The sequence below is a fragment of the Xenopus tropicalis genome, chromosome 5 (genome assembly GCF_000004195.4).
Source record: "Xenopus tropicalis strain Nigerian chromosome 5, UCB_Xtro_10.0, whole genome shotgun sequence".
NCBI classification, from domain to species: domain Eukaryota; kingdom Metazoa; phylum Chordata; class Amphibia; order Anura; family Pipidae; genus Xenopus; species Xenopus tropicalis.
In genome coordinates, this window is record NC_030681.2 from 10,623,824 (window position 1) to 10,637,177 (window position 13,354).

Consider the following 13,354-nt stretch of genomic DNA (forward strand, 5'->3'; position numbering starts at 1 on the left):
CTTTATCACAATGTTCCATCTATTCCCTGTCCCAGAGGAGGCAGAAATGAGCAGCTTTAAACAATACATAATATAAAGATTTATCTCTCAAAAGAAACATAGTTTTGGTTATAAAGGTGGGCTGGAAGTCCCGTCTTGTTGCCATAAATGGTAACAAAACGGGTGAAAACAGGTGAAACAGGCGGCTGTATATCCACGGCACAGAACCTATAACATATACCCATGACACGGAACCAATACCACACCTTGGAATACCAAATAAAGAATCTCTTAAACCTTTGGCCCCATTACAGCATCCACCCTGCTGTGATTTCCTCCTCGCGATGCAATTACAGGAGAGGACTATCTCCCAACCATACAAAAAGGTGGAGTTAGCAAACTATTTAGGGCCCCAATTAAATTTACTCTGATGAAGCGAAATACCTTTCCCAAACAGAATTAATAGACAACAGATAAAATGGTTGGATGAATTTCAGTAATATAAGGCTGTGCAATGGCAACGCTCCACTGGCAGAATGCTGGCCGGAGCAGGGAGTCTATAGGAGGCCATACGTGGGTTGACGGGATGAATGAATGCATGGAGGATCCCTGATTTGGATTTCCACATAAATTACAGTGAGATGAAGCTGAGGTTTCTCTCACTTCTGGAACTGCCACTGCCTTACAGATACAGTGAGAAGAAGAACCGGCAGATAGAACAGGCAATTGAACCTGCCCTGTAATGCCCACAAATATATAAATGGTTGGGCATTAAGGGGAAAATCAGCATAAGTGCAGGACCAAATCTGGGTATGTATGGCCACCCAAACTTGCCTCGTTGATCCAGTCCCCGAACTGACGGACACCTATACCCGTCGTTCTAGTTCGATCATTTGGCCCCAGGGCCAAAACGACCGAATTAGCCCAATATTGCCCACTTGTAGGTGGGGATATCGGGAGATGATCTGCTTGTTTGGCGAGACTTACATACCATTCTTATACAGTAGCTCCTCACACAAGCAAATTCATTATTCATTCCTATGACCTTGCCCAAAGCTAATAAAGACCAGTTATTACTATGGTGACATTAGATTAGATCAATTAAATGTGTTTCAACCTCCAGTTGGACCAACTGATGCTTAGGTTAGGTCCAGGGCTAATGCCCAAAAGCTGGTCTGGCTAACAATCAGAGATAAGTGGTATATACTTCATATATGCCAATTATATCATACATGTGTAACTCTATTCTGCACTTGTCCTTGGCACAGGCCAAGTGCCTTAATAGAGATGCCAGAACTCCTATGCCTCTGACTCCTGGCACACAGAACCTCTACAAGAGCAGAATTGGCTTTGGGGTAAATTCTACTGGGCCTGTAGAATGTTTCTGCTCAGCTAGATCAATGCATGGATACAATGAACATACCCAAGGTACAACATGTTATAGCTGCTTCCTCTCTGGCATTAGAGCCCCACTGAATGTTCTATAACCTGTAGGACCCATAAACGGCCAAGTGCTCACAAACTGTACCTAAAGGTATGCAGGCTGTGTGGCAGCTCATACACACACTTGCATGAAGACAATGTTCTGCACAACAGTAAAGCAAGCCCACTGCCTACAGGTTTAATTGACACCAGATGCCTAGAGTGGGTATAACAGACTCAAAACTGCCTCATTCGCCTTTTCTTCTTTTTTTCCTCTTCTATTCTCCTTAATTTGTTCCTTTATACCAATGCTGTCCAACTTCTGTGGTGCCGAGGGCCGGAATTTCTCTAGCATACATAGTGGAGGGCCGTTAATGGAAGCCAGTTTTGACCACTCCCCTTTTAAACCGCACCCACGTTATCACAAGAGCTTTTAAGACCATACCTACATTAGTGGTATGGTGGTAGCGCAGCAAAAACCCAAATGGTTGGTGTTCACTGTAGGTATATCAACCATCATTCATATATGAAAGAATTATATTATGTCATATTAAGACACACACTTAAATCCATATATCTCCTCCTCCCCTGTGGATATCATAGCAACCCCCAGCACATAATTACTCCCAGAACAAACCCCTGCCAGGTTCACCTCCCACAGGCAGCATAGGGCAGGCAGAGTATGGCACACATAGGCACCTAAGGGCAGGCAGAGTAAGGCACACACAGGCAGTACTCTGCCTGCCCTATGCTGCCTGTGTGTGCCATACTCTGCCTGCCCTTAGGTGCCTATGTGTGCCATACTCTACCTGCCCTATGCTGCCTATGTGTGCATACTCTGCCTGCCCTATGCTGCCGGTGTGTGCCATACACATAGGCAGCATAGGGAAGGCAATACATACAGTGACACAATGCTGGCACTGCTCTGAGGTGTGAACAGGTGAACAATGTGCGTGCTTACAGTAGAGCTGGGCGGTAAACCGATATCAATTTTAAACATACCCCCATACCGGTGTGCGCGCCTCCTGCAATTTTTTCGAAGTATTTCCGAGTTGCGCACGTGACGTCAGCGCGCACGCTCTACAAAAGCGCCATCGCTAGGACGCATTACTCGGACGCATCACTCGGACATCACTGAACACCAATGTTTGGGGTGGCCAGCAATTTCTATTTATGTGGAGGGAGGGGGGATATTGTGCCTGCAAACTATTTAGGGGCCCTGGCCCCTGGCCACCAATTTTTATGTATATGGGGGGGGGGGTGCCTGCAAACTGGGGTTAACACCTAATCATGCATGGGGAAAAAAAAATACCGTCAAATACCGTGATACCGATATAATTTTGAAAAATACCGTGATATAAATTTTTGGTCATACCGCCCAGCACTAGCTTACAGTCTGAGCCTGAGGTGTGAACAATGCAGACATTAAATGGTGTGAACAACACAGGGCATCACATGTACAGAGGTTTACAGCCTGAATCTGATGTGTGAACAATGTAGGGGGCTAGTAAATCTCATTACTGATACTATTTAAAGCTTACACAAAGGTAAGCCATCCAAGCAGCCAGAGAGGTGGGGGGCCACACAGATGGAGGTCGCGGGCCACCAATTGGAAAGCACTGCTTTATACAATGTATTTGATGTTGTTATTGTTTAGCTGGAATGAGGCCATGAACCCTGTGACCATGGATCTCATGGTTATATTACTATAATGATATTTTATACATTCAGCTTACTGATCTGAATATCTAATACACTTGGCAACTCAGAGGCTTCTACTCAATAATTACAGGCATAATTACCTGGGAAGTAACAGAGAAAGATGGAAATTAATACAAAACAAACAAGCAGTTATTTCTTGGGAAGACTGAGTGCAATGTGCTGTAATGCGTTACAAGGCTACAGGATAGCCAGGTAGTATATCCTACACCTACACAACGAATACAGCTTGCAGGCTCTCAATACAAGCATCTCCATTTTTGAACCACAACTAGGGTTGCTACCTTTCTGGGTTTTGACCAGCACAGCCATGTTTTCGGAAGGGCTGTCTGGGTCAAAACTGCCTGCCCAGTTTCCACGATTTGTAAAACAGAGCAGGACTCTCTGAAACACTGTCATAGCCCCGCCCAGTGATTTCATGCCCCGCCCCCCTGCCCAGAAAGAGCGACTGCTAACCACAACAATCATCCTGTCATCCTATGTGTTCTTAACAGTGATCTGTGATATATATAAAGAATATTACAACACTGACAAAATTAAGAGCACACACTCTTAAGAAAAGTTCCCTTTCGGGGCTTACCGGTTAATGAGGGGCTTTCCTGTCTCCTTATGGTAAAACACAGGTATGGGGACACCCCAGCCTCTCTGCCGAGATATGCACCAATAAGTGCGACGGTCCAGCATTTCCAGCATTCTGGCAGCTGCTGAAGCGGGAACAAACTTCACTTTCTTTAACACATCCTGGAAAATGTAACCAGAAATAAAACTACATTGAAAATATTCAATTGGATGAAAAATGCCCGTTTAAAATGCAATTTTTAATTTGTCTATTAGTACATTGAAGTTCACAGATGAGATTTAACTGGTAGACTAGATTTTGGGCAGTATGGCAGGTTACGCTCATTAAACAATAATAGAGATAAAGGCTCTGTACACATAACCACCTCTGGACATACGCTTTAATGGGTTTTCTCCAAATTGTTATCTTGGTCCCCAGACTCTGCAACATCTAGTAAATACAGGGCAGATTTGTATTGCTATTATATTTTTTGGCCTTCTATTCAAACACTATCCTTTTCATCTCCTAGTCATTCATACCACTGGTTGCTAGGGTACATATTATCCTAGTACAGTGCTGTCTACATGTAGAGGGCCAAATACTTCTCATATAGCAATGGATTAAATAAAAAAGCAATGGATTAAATAAAGAAATCGTACAATGAAGTCTATGGAACCTTTGAGCAGTCATGGGGCATATCCAACCCACTGGACTTCAGTTGGACAGCCCTGCCCTAGTAAACAGATGTCAGCATATGTTCCAGAGCAAAAATGATGCCTGAAGTAATAAAAATAATGACCAATTTCAGGCTTGGAATGCTATTGTCTACGTGTATTGGACATACAGAAATCTTTTACCTGGGCTTTGTCCTTAATGTTTGCTGTATTGACAAACCACTGTTTACTGGCACGGATTATCACGGGTTTCTTTGTTCTCCAGTCATAGGGGTAACTGTGTACAAAACTCTCCTCCTTCAGCAGAGACTTGCTGGCATGTAGCATCTGTATGACTGAAACAGCATATAACAGTGAGACTAATATGGTTAATACTTAATTCATACACAGTGCTTGCTTCCCTATATACAGCATTAATCATAAGCTGTAGAATCTAAGCCCCTCTTTCTTTTTAGCATTCTTCTAAGCAACAGGTGGGTTGGCAAGTTCTGGAAACTCTGAAATAGAGTTCTTTCTTCAACACAACAATAACAATTAAAATATGATAGACAGATAGATTTTAACATTTTGCTGTAGGGCCCATACCTGTCTCATTTCCATCAGTAAGTACAGCTTTATTTTCCAGTTCAGCCCCAGCTCCAGTAGTAAAATGCCCCGATTCATCCACCAAACAGTCCTTGAAAAGAGCACATATATGTATAATCTATTAGTATGTATGTATATCTTTATTTATAAAGCACTACTTATGTACACAGCGCTGTACAGTAGAAATGGTAGGCCATGTTTAGAACTGAGGCCAAAATATAACACCCGGATCCTTCTCCAAACTAAGCCAACAAACCAATGTTGAAATATGTGGCTCTACTGAGTACAGGAAGTATATAAATACTGTGGGCAAATGTATCCAAAGTTTATAAGAGGGCAACTCAAAGGTTTAAATGGACATTCTACAACAATGTTCTTTTTCATACCACTGGGAGCTTGTGATGTGATGCAACACTGTAGTCTTCAATGCCATGGGCCGGTGCAGTGTGTACCAGGCCTGTGCCCTTTGCCATAGTCACGTGGTTGGCAGGCAAGAGAGGAGAAAGGCGATCAGCAATGGTGGGATGGAGACAGATGCCGCCCTCCAGATCTAGCCCTGCAAAAAAGGAATCTAGACTGAGCCCCGCACAAGGAGCAGCAATGCAGAACAGCAGTCACATCTACAGTATTTACTTACAGGTTGCTCTAACGAAAGAGCATCCAACAGTCTCATCAACTAAGGGTTTTTCTTATATCATTGTTTAGAGGCAACCGGGGGCGGGCTGGCAAAAAAGATCTAGTTATGATGTCCTGTGTGCATCTGTATTCAGGCTCACCTGTATATCTTAACACTGGGGAACGCCTGTACACTTGCAACAAATAAATGGAAATGTTGTATAAATTGGCTGTCCTCCTACGAATGTGTGCAAAATATACAGAGCTGTTAAGAAATGCCACAGAACCTGCCAGCATATTGAAACTAGGATAACAACAGCTGCAAGCATAGGAAAATGGCTTGTATTTAGCCTTAGACGACCATGCCACCTAGTGGGGAGATTCTGCTAAACTGTTTTTAGATAATACACATAATTTTAAACTCCAATCAAATCCAAATTTCTCAATTAAACCAACCTGTCTCAGTAATGGCAACCTATTGACAGATCATTATTACCTTTAAAGGTTGAAATGACTTGAAGCTGGGTACCCAAGGACAAAGCGGTAGATTCAATTCTATCTGTGGCTAATATGTACTGTTCTCCAGTATTAGCACACTTTGCTATGGCATACCTGTAGTAAAAGAGAAATATAAATATTGGATAAAATGTACTTTAAAGAAGAGACAAGTCACTAATATACTCAAGAGCAAGGGATAATGCTTTATAGACAGGCATGCTCTGCCCACAGTCTCCATGGGGGAGGCCAATATTATTCTTGGTAAGAACCCGTGTAACAGGAAAACCGGCAAGCAGCAGTACATCCATTAACATACACAATTAAATGAGGACAAACTATACACATGTAGCATGCAATAATAAAAGTAAGAGCTTTACTCTGTATCTGGCATATAGCAGATGGCCTGGTTAGCAGGAATAGTCCAAGGCTGGGTCGTCCAAACCAGAGTGCTGACTGCAGAGGATCCATCTAGAAACCAAATAATATGAAGGTAATGGTGCACAATGCTTTTACTTTATTTAAATTATATATCTAGTATTCTCATAACACACTTTATGTGACTGTTCCCTCACTGTATACTGTAGAAAACACATACACCACTTCCTGGTATATAAACACCAGGTCTGTGTAAACACTACCAAAAGCTAAAAATACCAAGAGAAACAAACTAGAACATAATATAGAGAATAAATCACTTACTCACAGTAAACTCCCTTGGTGCCAAAGGGAGAACATTAACATCTGAAATATGTAACCCATTCTGTGTATATAAAAAACATATTTAACTGTAATTACTGCATTCATCAGTTTAGCATCCCACTGTACCTATAATGGAGGCCAGCTTTGGAGGAGCTTTGTGCATTGGGAATTTGGCAAATATTGAGCGACTTATGTGCTCCTGGTTGTATTCCAACTCTGCCTCTGCGAGGGCTGTTCTACATGCCAGTAAAAAAAAAGAAAGAAAGAAAAAGGGAAACAATAAGAATAAAAGCATCTGGTTTGCATTGCATTCAACCTGGAAATACTGAATTTGCTACTTTGAAAGAATTCTCTATGTGAGAAATTTTATGTTAGCAGTAACAGGCCCATAAACCAGAACAAGGCTGTCCAATTGATGACTAGCAGACATCTGACCTACAGGTAAAGGTGGCCATGAGAAGACCGATTGTAGCTGCTGATATTGGTCCCTTAGACCAATTTGTCAGCTTATTAGCCCATGTAGGTTGTTGGCCCCGGGGCCAAAAGACAGAATTAGCCTAAATTCACCCGATATCGCCCATCCGTAGGTGGATCTTAACTTGTATGGCCACCTTAAGCCTTGGCTAGTCTGCAGACCCACTAGAGTAGACCTACAGTCATGATCACTGAATGCACAAGAGGCAAAAGCCTCTGACTATTAATATTCCCTAATTAATTCTGTGTTACAATGTAATACGTCATTGCCCATATACAATATAAGATCCCATTGTTAATTAATTACCTGTGCAGAGTCTGGGTCCAAATATTTCTTTGACAGAATACAAGCCTATTCCTTACCTTGTTGATGGAGACCAGAAGACAGGCTTGTAATCCTGGTATATGTGGCCCTAAAGACAGAAGTCAAGTAATCATTGATGGAAGAGGATCAGTCTTGCCATTACAGAAAAGCAGATGATGATGATTTTAAGCAACCACTAGGTTTGGTACTTGCCCCAATACTACCAACCTCAGGAAAAAAGACAGTGCAGCAACAAGACAATATATTCTAAAAGTTATAGTTAATGTTGTTTACAGGGATTTTATACATGTCATAATCTGCTTCTACTAGTTGTAGTTCCCAGCATCCCCTGGCAGTCAAATGGAGCAGAAGGTTGGCCGGCTCTATTCTAATCAGTATGTAAGTATCCACCTACCTTGTCATACATCTTGTAGAAAATGTCTAATTGTTTTGCTTCATACTTTGGATCGAATGTGTAATAGCACTTGTCCCAGTCTGCCATGATACCCCAGCGAATGAAGGAGGATTTCTGCTTTTCAATGGCTTTCTCTGCAAACATCTTGGCTAATAAGGAGAAAATACTATTTAAAGGACAAGAAAACCTACCCACATAGGTTTACCAACATTATCGTGAGCTGATGCATATTTCTTTCTTGGCAAACTTAAAACCCATCTTAAAAATGGGAAGCTGGGTATATGAAAAAAAAATGGTGGAGCACGCCTCATCCAATATGGTGGCCACTTGCTCTTCACTTATAGATAAGATGCATGGTAAATATCAGCATATCAACATGAACAGATCAACACATACCATGAAAATGGATTAGAGCAGGACATTTAGAAGTCCGGGATCCTACACTGACAGGCATGGTGGAGTTAAGTAAGGGGCCCCATGGCAAAGGGGTGCTGCAAGAGAAGAGAAGGTCCAATTTGCAGACTTCAAAGAGGGCAGGGCTTATGGGTGAGTGAGTTGGGTGGATCATAATCATGCTCACAGCCCATAACATACAAATAAGTTAGGCTTTCCTTTTTTTTTTTTTTTTTTACTAGGGCGCCACTCTACTCTACTAGACACCAAAGCTGTCTAGCTAGGGTGCCCTGGTGGGTATAAAGCTAGTGACTTGGGGGTTAACCCTATGAGGAAGGGCCCTGCTAACTAATAGTATGGGACACCAAGGTAAATTCTGATTAGATTAGAAAATACTGGCATAGACTTCCAGTTGCAAAATGTCTGATAGATCTTTTGGTTGACAAATTGTCAGTACTGGTCTTGTCAGGCATTTCCCATTTAAGAATCGTTATAGGTCTTATAGGTTATAAATATATAGCTTTTAATATATAGCATTTTGTTTCCCCATAGATTGTACAGTAAGACAAGACACTGATTATTCTTTTTTACCTTTGCGCCTGATCTCAGTGGGTGACATATTTTCGGCTTCCTCTCCAAGTTCCGCCAGAGCTTTTAGTTCAATCGGCAGCCCATGGCAGTCCCATCCTGGCACGTAGCTCACTTTGTAGCCTCTCATCATGTGGAAACGATTTGTTATATCTTTGAGGATCTTGGAAAATCAAGCAGTTTCATGGTATGATAAACTAAACTTAATTTCACAAAAATATACAGAATTATAATTGCTATACTAGCATGTACATAAAAAAAATTCCAGTAGCAAGTTGTTGGCTTCTGTCTTAAGTACAGGCTGATATAAGGCGCTAACTCAGAAGCTTCTGCCAATGTGTGAGGTCTGTGTAGCTAACATCTGACATAAAATCAGCCAACAGACATTAAATATCTATCATCAAATCACCCTGTAGACGGGGTATATTTTTAAACAACCAAATTGGTCCCTATTTGTCTTAGTACATAGATGGCCTCAAACAAGGAGCATTAGGTAACCATTTATTATTATTAAATTGCTGAAGTCTGCATTTTCTAATGGACCAAGCCATAAATGGAAATATCATGGCTACTGAAATCACAAACAACATTGAGGACCTGAAGGAGAACTGAGTTTTGTTATACTGTTTCAAGAGTCATTACAAATTAAACATGTTTAATGAATGAATATTGGGAAGCTGCTTAGAATTAGACTTCCTTTCATTAGGTAGAAAAAAGTATTTGGCTGGACATCCCTTTTCATTTTCTAAGCGAGAAATTCTTGTAATTGTATTGATGAGGCCAGCATTCACCAACCATAGTACGATCAAGCTTACCTACCTTATTAAGAGCATGGCCCACATGGGGGTCCCCATTGGCATAGGGTGGTCCATCATGAAGACTGAATTCCTTCTTGGTTTTCCTTTCCCTTTGCCAAGCATAGAGTTGCAGAAATCCACTTTCCTGTACAGACAACAGATTTTATTTTACAGATTTTTAATTTGACAGTTACTTTTGTACTTATTGACATCTACAATTATACTCTGGATTATAGGAGAAGGAAAGGTATGATCACTGGGAGATGCCAAAATGTTAGGCACCGCCCAGGGATTGTAATGACTTGCCTGATACCCTGGGCCAGTGGTCCTTTTAGCGGAAAACTGACCCAGCCCGGGGTAGCTGTGAGTGAGTGATCCTCTTCCTTCTTCTGTCTTTGCACGCTTGCGCATACGCAGTAGAGTGAGAAGCCAAACTTTAACAAATAAAATGGATTTTTCACTCTACTACGCCTGCACCGGCCCCGGGATCACAAAGAAGACAGGAGGAAGAAGATCACTTGTGTGCAGGTACCCTGAGCCAGTGCAGTTTTCTGCTGACAGGGGTCCTGGCCCAGTGTATCAGGTTAGTGATTAGAATCACTGGGGGAGGGGGGGGTCCTTAACATTTGGCGCCCCCCAGTGATTGTACCATTCCTTTGGTTTTCTAAGGGTGATGACACATGAGGAGATTACTCGCCCAACTATTAATCTCCTCTAGCAGTGGCAACTAGTCTCCTCTAAATGCTTTCCTACCGGTGACAAGCACCATTGAGCGAATGTCTTCTTCCACTCCTTCATTCTCTAATGGCCCTGGGTGGCTTTTTACTTTACTGTACATGCCCAGCCACCGAGAAGAAGTAGGAGGAAGATTGCTCTTTGGTGTTTGTTCAGGAGTACCCTCGGCAAGTGCAGTTTTCTGCAAACAGGACCACCACCCTAGTACCACCATTGGGGGGGGGGGGGGAGAGGGGGTACAGTTGTGCAGGGACCTCTTCCCGTAAGGAGGCCCGGTAGCATCATGAATATTAGGCACATTGTGTAAGTTACATATAAAGTTATGCCAAAATGTACGCAATTTACAAATCTTCTGCAAAAACTGCCTAGAAAACTAAGTAGGTTCCCTAGTAACTTACAGAACTTTCATATCAAGCAAAAAAATGCAGATAAGGTTTGCAGGGACAAACTCCACTGACCCCCAATAAATTGAAAAACTTATGGTAAATTGCACTGCCCCCAATGAACTGACTGACCTATTAGCATATGATTCATTTTAACTCTTTATATGAACTGCTTATTATAAAGTAACATCAGCTGTTTCAATTGGGATCTATTTACTGAATTATATCAGCACTTTCCAGCGATGGGAATGACTGGTTATTGGGCCCCACAGCAACATCAGTGGGCCCCTAAACTTACCCATTTAACGTAACAAAAACTTATGTTACTTTCAAAGAAACTTAGGTATAAACTCCACTGACCCCCAAATAAATTATTGACTTATTAGCACATCAATTATTTTTACTATTTTTATGAACTACTGCTATTTATTGGGCCCCTAAACCTATGCAGTTTACATAACATATATGAAAATATATGTAACTTCCATATCATTGACAGCGCAGAGCAGGGGCAGGTCAGTGGGAAGGGGTTAAAATTAGGGCAAACTCCACTTATCCCCTATAAACTAAATTAATTATTAGCACATTATTCAATGGAACTCTTTAAATTTACTGCTTATGATAAGATATAATTACCCCTTATTGGGGGCAGAACAGCCCTATTGGGTTTATTTCATGGTTAAATGATTCCCTTTTCTCTGTAATAATAAATCAGTACCTGTACTTGATCCCAACTAAGATATAATTACCCCTTATTGGGGCAGAACAGCCCTATTGGGTTTATTTAATGGTTAAATGATTCCCTTTTCTCTGTAATAATAAAACAGTACCTGTACTTGATCCCAACTAAGATATAATTACCCCTTATTGGGGCAGAACAGCCCTATTGGGTTTATTTCATGGTTAAATGATTCCCTTTTCTCTGTAATAATAAAACAGTACCTGTACTTGATCCCAACTAAGATATAATTACCCCTTATTTGGGCAGAACAGCCCTATTGGGTTTATTTAATGGTTAAATGATTCCCTTTTCTCTGTAATAATAAAACAGTACCTGTACTTGATCCCAACTAAGATATAATTACCCCTTATTGGGGGCAGAACAGCCATATTGGGTTATTTAATGGTTAAATGATTCCCTTTTCTCTGTAATAATAAAACAGTACCTGTACTTGATCCCAACTAAGATATAATTACCCCTTATTGGGGGCAGAACAGCCCTATTGGGTTATTTAATGGTTAAATGATTCCCTTTTCTCTGTAATAATAAAACAGTACCTGTACTTGATCCCAACTAAGATATAATTACCCCTTATTGGGGGCAGAACAGCCCTATTGGGTTATTTAATGGTTAAATGATTCCCTTTTCTCTGTAATAATAAAACAGTACCTGTACTTGATCCCAACTAAGATATAAATAATCATTATTGGATACAAAACAATCCTGTTGGGTTTAATTAACGTTTTATTGATTTTTTAGTAGACAAGGTATAGAGATCCAAATTACAGAAAGACCCCTTATCCATAATACCCTTGGTCCTGAGCATTCTGGATAATGGGTCCAATACCTGTATTTGTATCCCAGGGATGGGCTATTGACTTCCCCACTCATGCAATCAGAAGCATAACAATTGGGGGGGCTGTGGGAGTATAGGGCCCCCAATAAAACTTTCGGGTCACCCCCTGGGTAGGCGATAAACGTCTATGTATCCCTGTGCTTGCATGGCTCTCTGATACAAAGACAGGGGATATGAGTGTTGTAGTTGAACACTCTTTAGTCCATAAGTGCCCGCTGCCCGCCCCGCCTCCATACAGATGTCCCCTCCCACTGACCTCCTGCAGCCGTAGTTCGGTGCTGGCTGTCTCCCCCGGGCCCCGGCGGATAGGGAAGTCAGTGTGAGGGAGCAGCACGGTGTCCCGGTACTTCCTATTCCCGGGGCTCTCATTGCTGCTGGCCTTCTCAGAGGCGGCTCTTACTCCCCAGCGGTAGCGCCGAACTGGCAGCCGGCACCGGAGAAGGCGCAGCATGGCTTCAACCTCTGTGACAGCCCGAACTACGGCAAGCGGGCAGGGACCAGGGACGGAAGTGCGCGAACATGTAGTTCTGTCATGTGACTGGCACTCTAGCAACGCTGAGGGATACATGGGCTGGATGGGAATGGCGTCACTTAGCTGCCTTTGCTTGTCATTATGTATCATTTCTAACCATTTACATACAATATAATTTGTATCTTCAACTCCAGGCACACAAGGAGCTCCAGCTATGGGGGAACCAGGAGAGTCAGGGCCAAGTAAAATGCCATTTAACCCCTGAGTGCTTAGAAACGCCTTTAGATGTGAAAGCATTTGCTCTTTAACTCTGTCACCTCAGGACCCTCAGCCATACTGACCAGAACAGTATTACATTACCTCAGGACCCTCAGTCATACTGACCAGAACAGTATTACATTACCTCAGGACCCTCAGTCATACTGACCAGAACAGCATTATGTTACCTCAGGACCCTCAGTCATAC

The 13,354-nt window shown here is 42.0% G+C and overlaps 1 protein-coding gene across 1 annotated transcript in view; it reads right to left on the reverse strand.

Moving 5' to 3' along the window:
- iars2 (isoleucyl-tRNA synthetase 2, mitochondrial) overlaps nucleotides 1–12,880 on the reverse strand; it is a 32,421-nt gene extending 19,541 nt beyond the window's left edge. The window contains 12 exon segments of the mRNA NM_001127043.1: nucleotides 3,701–3,861; nucleotides 4,537–4,688; nucleotides 4,939–5,029; nucleotides 5,325–5,494; nucleotides 6,050–6,165; nucleotides 6,429–6,519; nucleotides 6,877–6,986; nucleotides 7,588–7,637; nucleotides 7,944–8,092; nucleotides 8,928–9,087; nucleotides 9,744–9,866; nucleotides 12,673–12,880. Coding sequence (NP_001120515.1) covers nucleotides 3,701–3,861; nucleotides 4,537–4,688; nucleotides 4,939–5,029; nucleotides 5,325–5,494; nucleotides 6,050–6,165; nucleotides 6,429–6,519; nucleotides 6,877–6,986; nucleotides 7,588–7,637; nucleotides 7,944–8,092; nucleotides 8,928–9,087; nucleotides 9,744–9,866; nucleotides 12,673–12,867 — 1,568 coding nt within the window. The 5' untranslated portion in view covers nucleotides 12,868–12,880.
- Nucleotides 12,881–13,354: the final 474 nt, after the last annotated feature.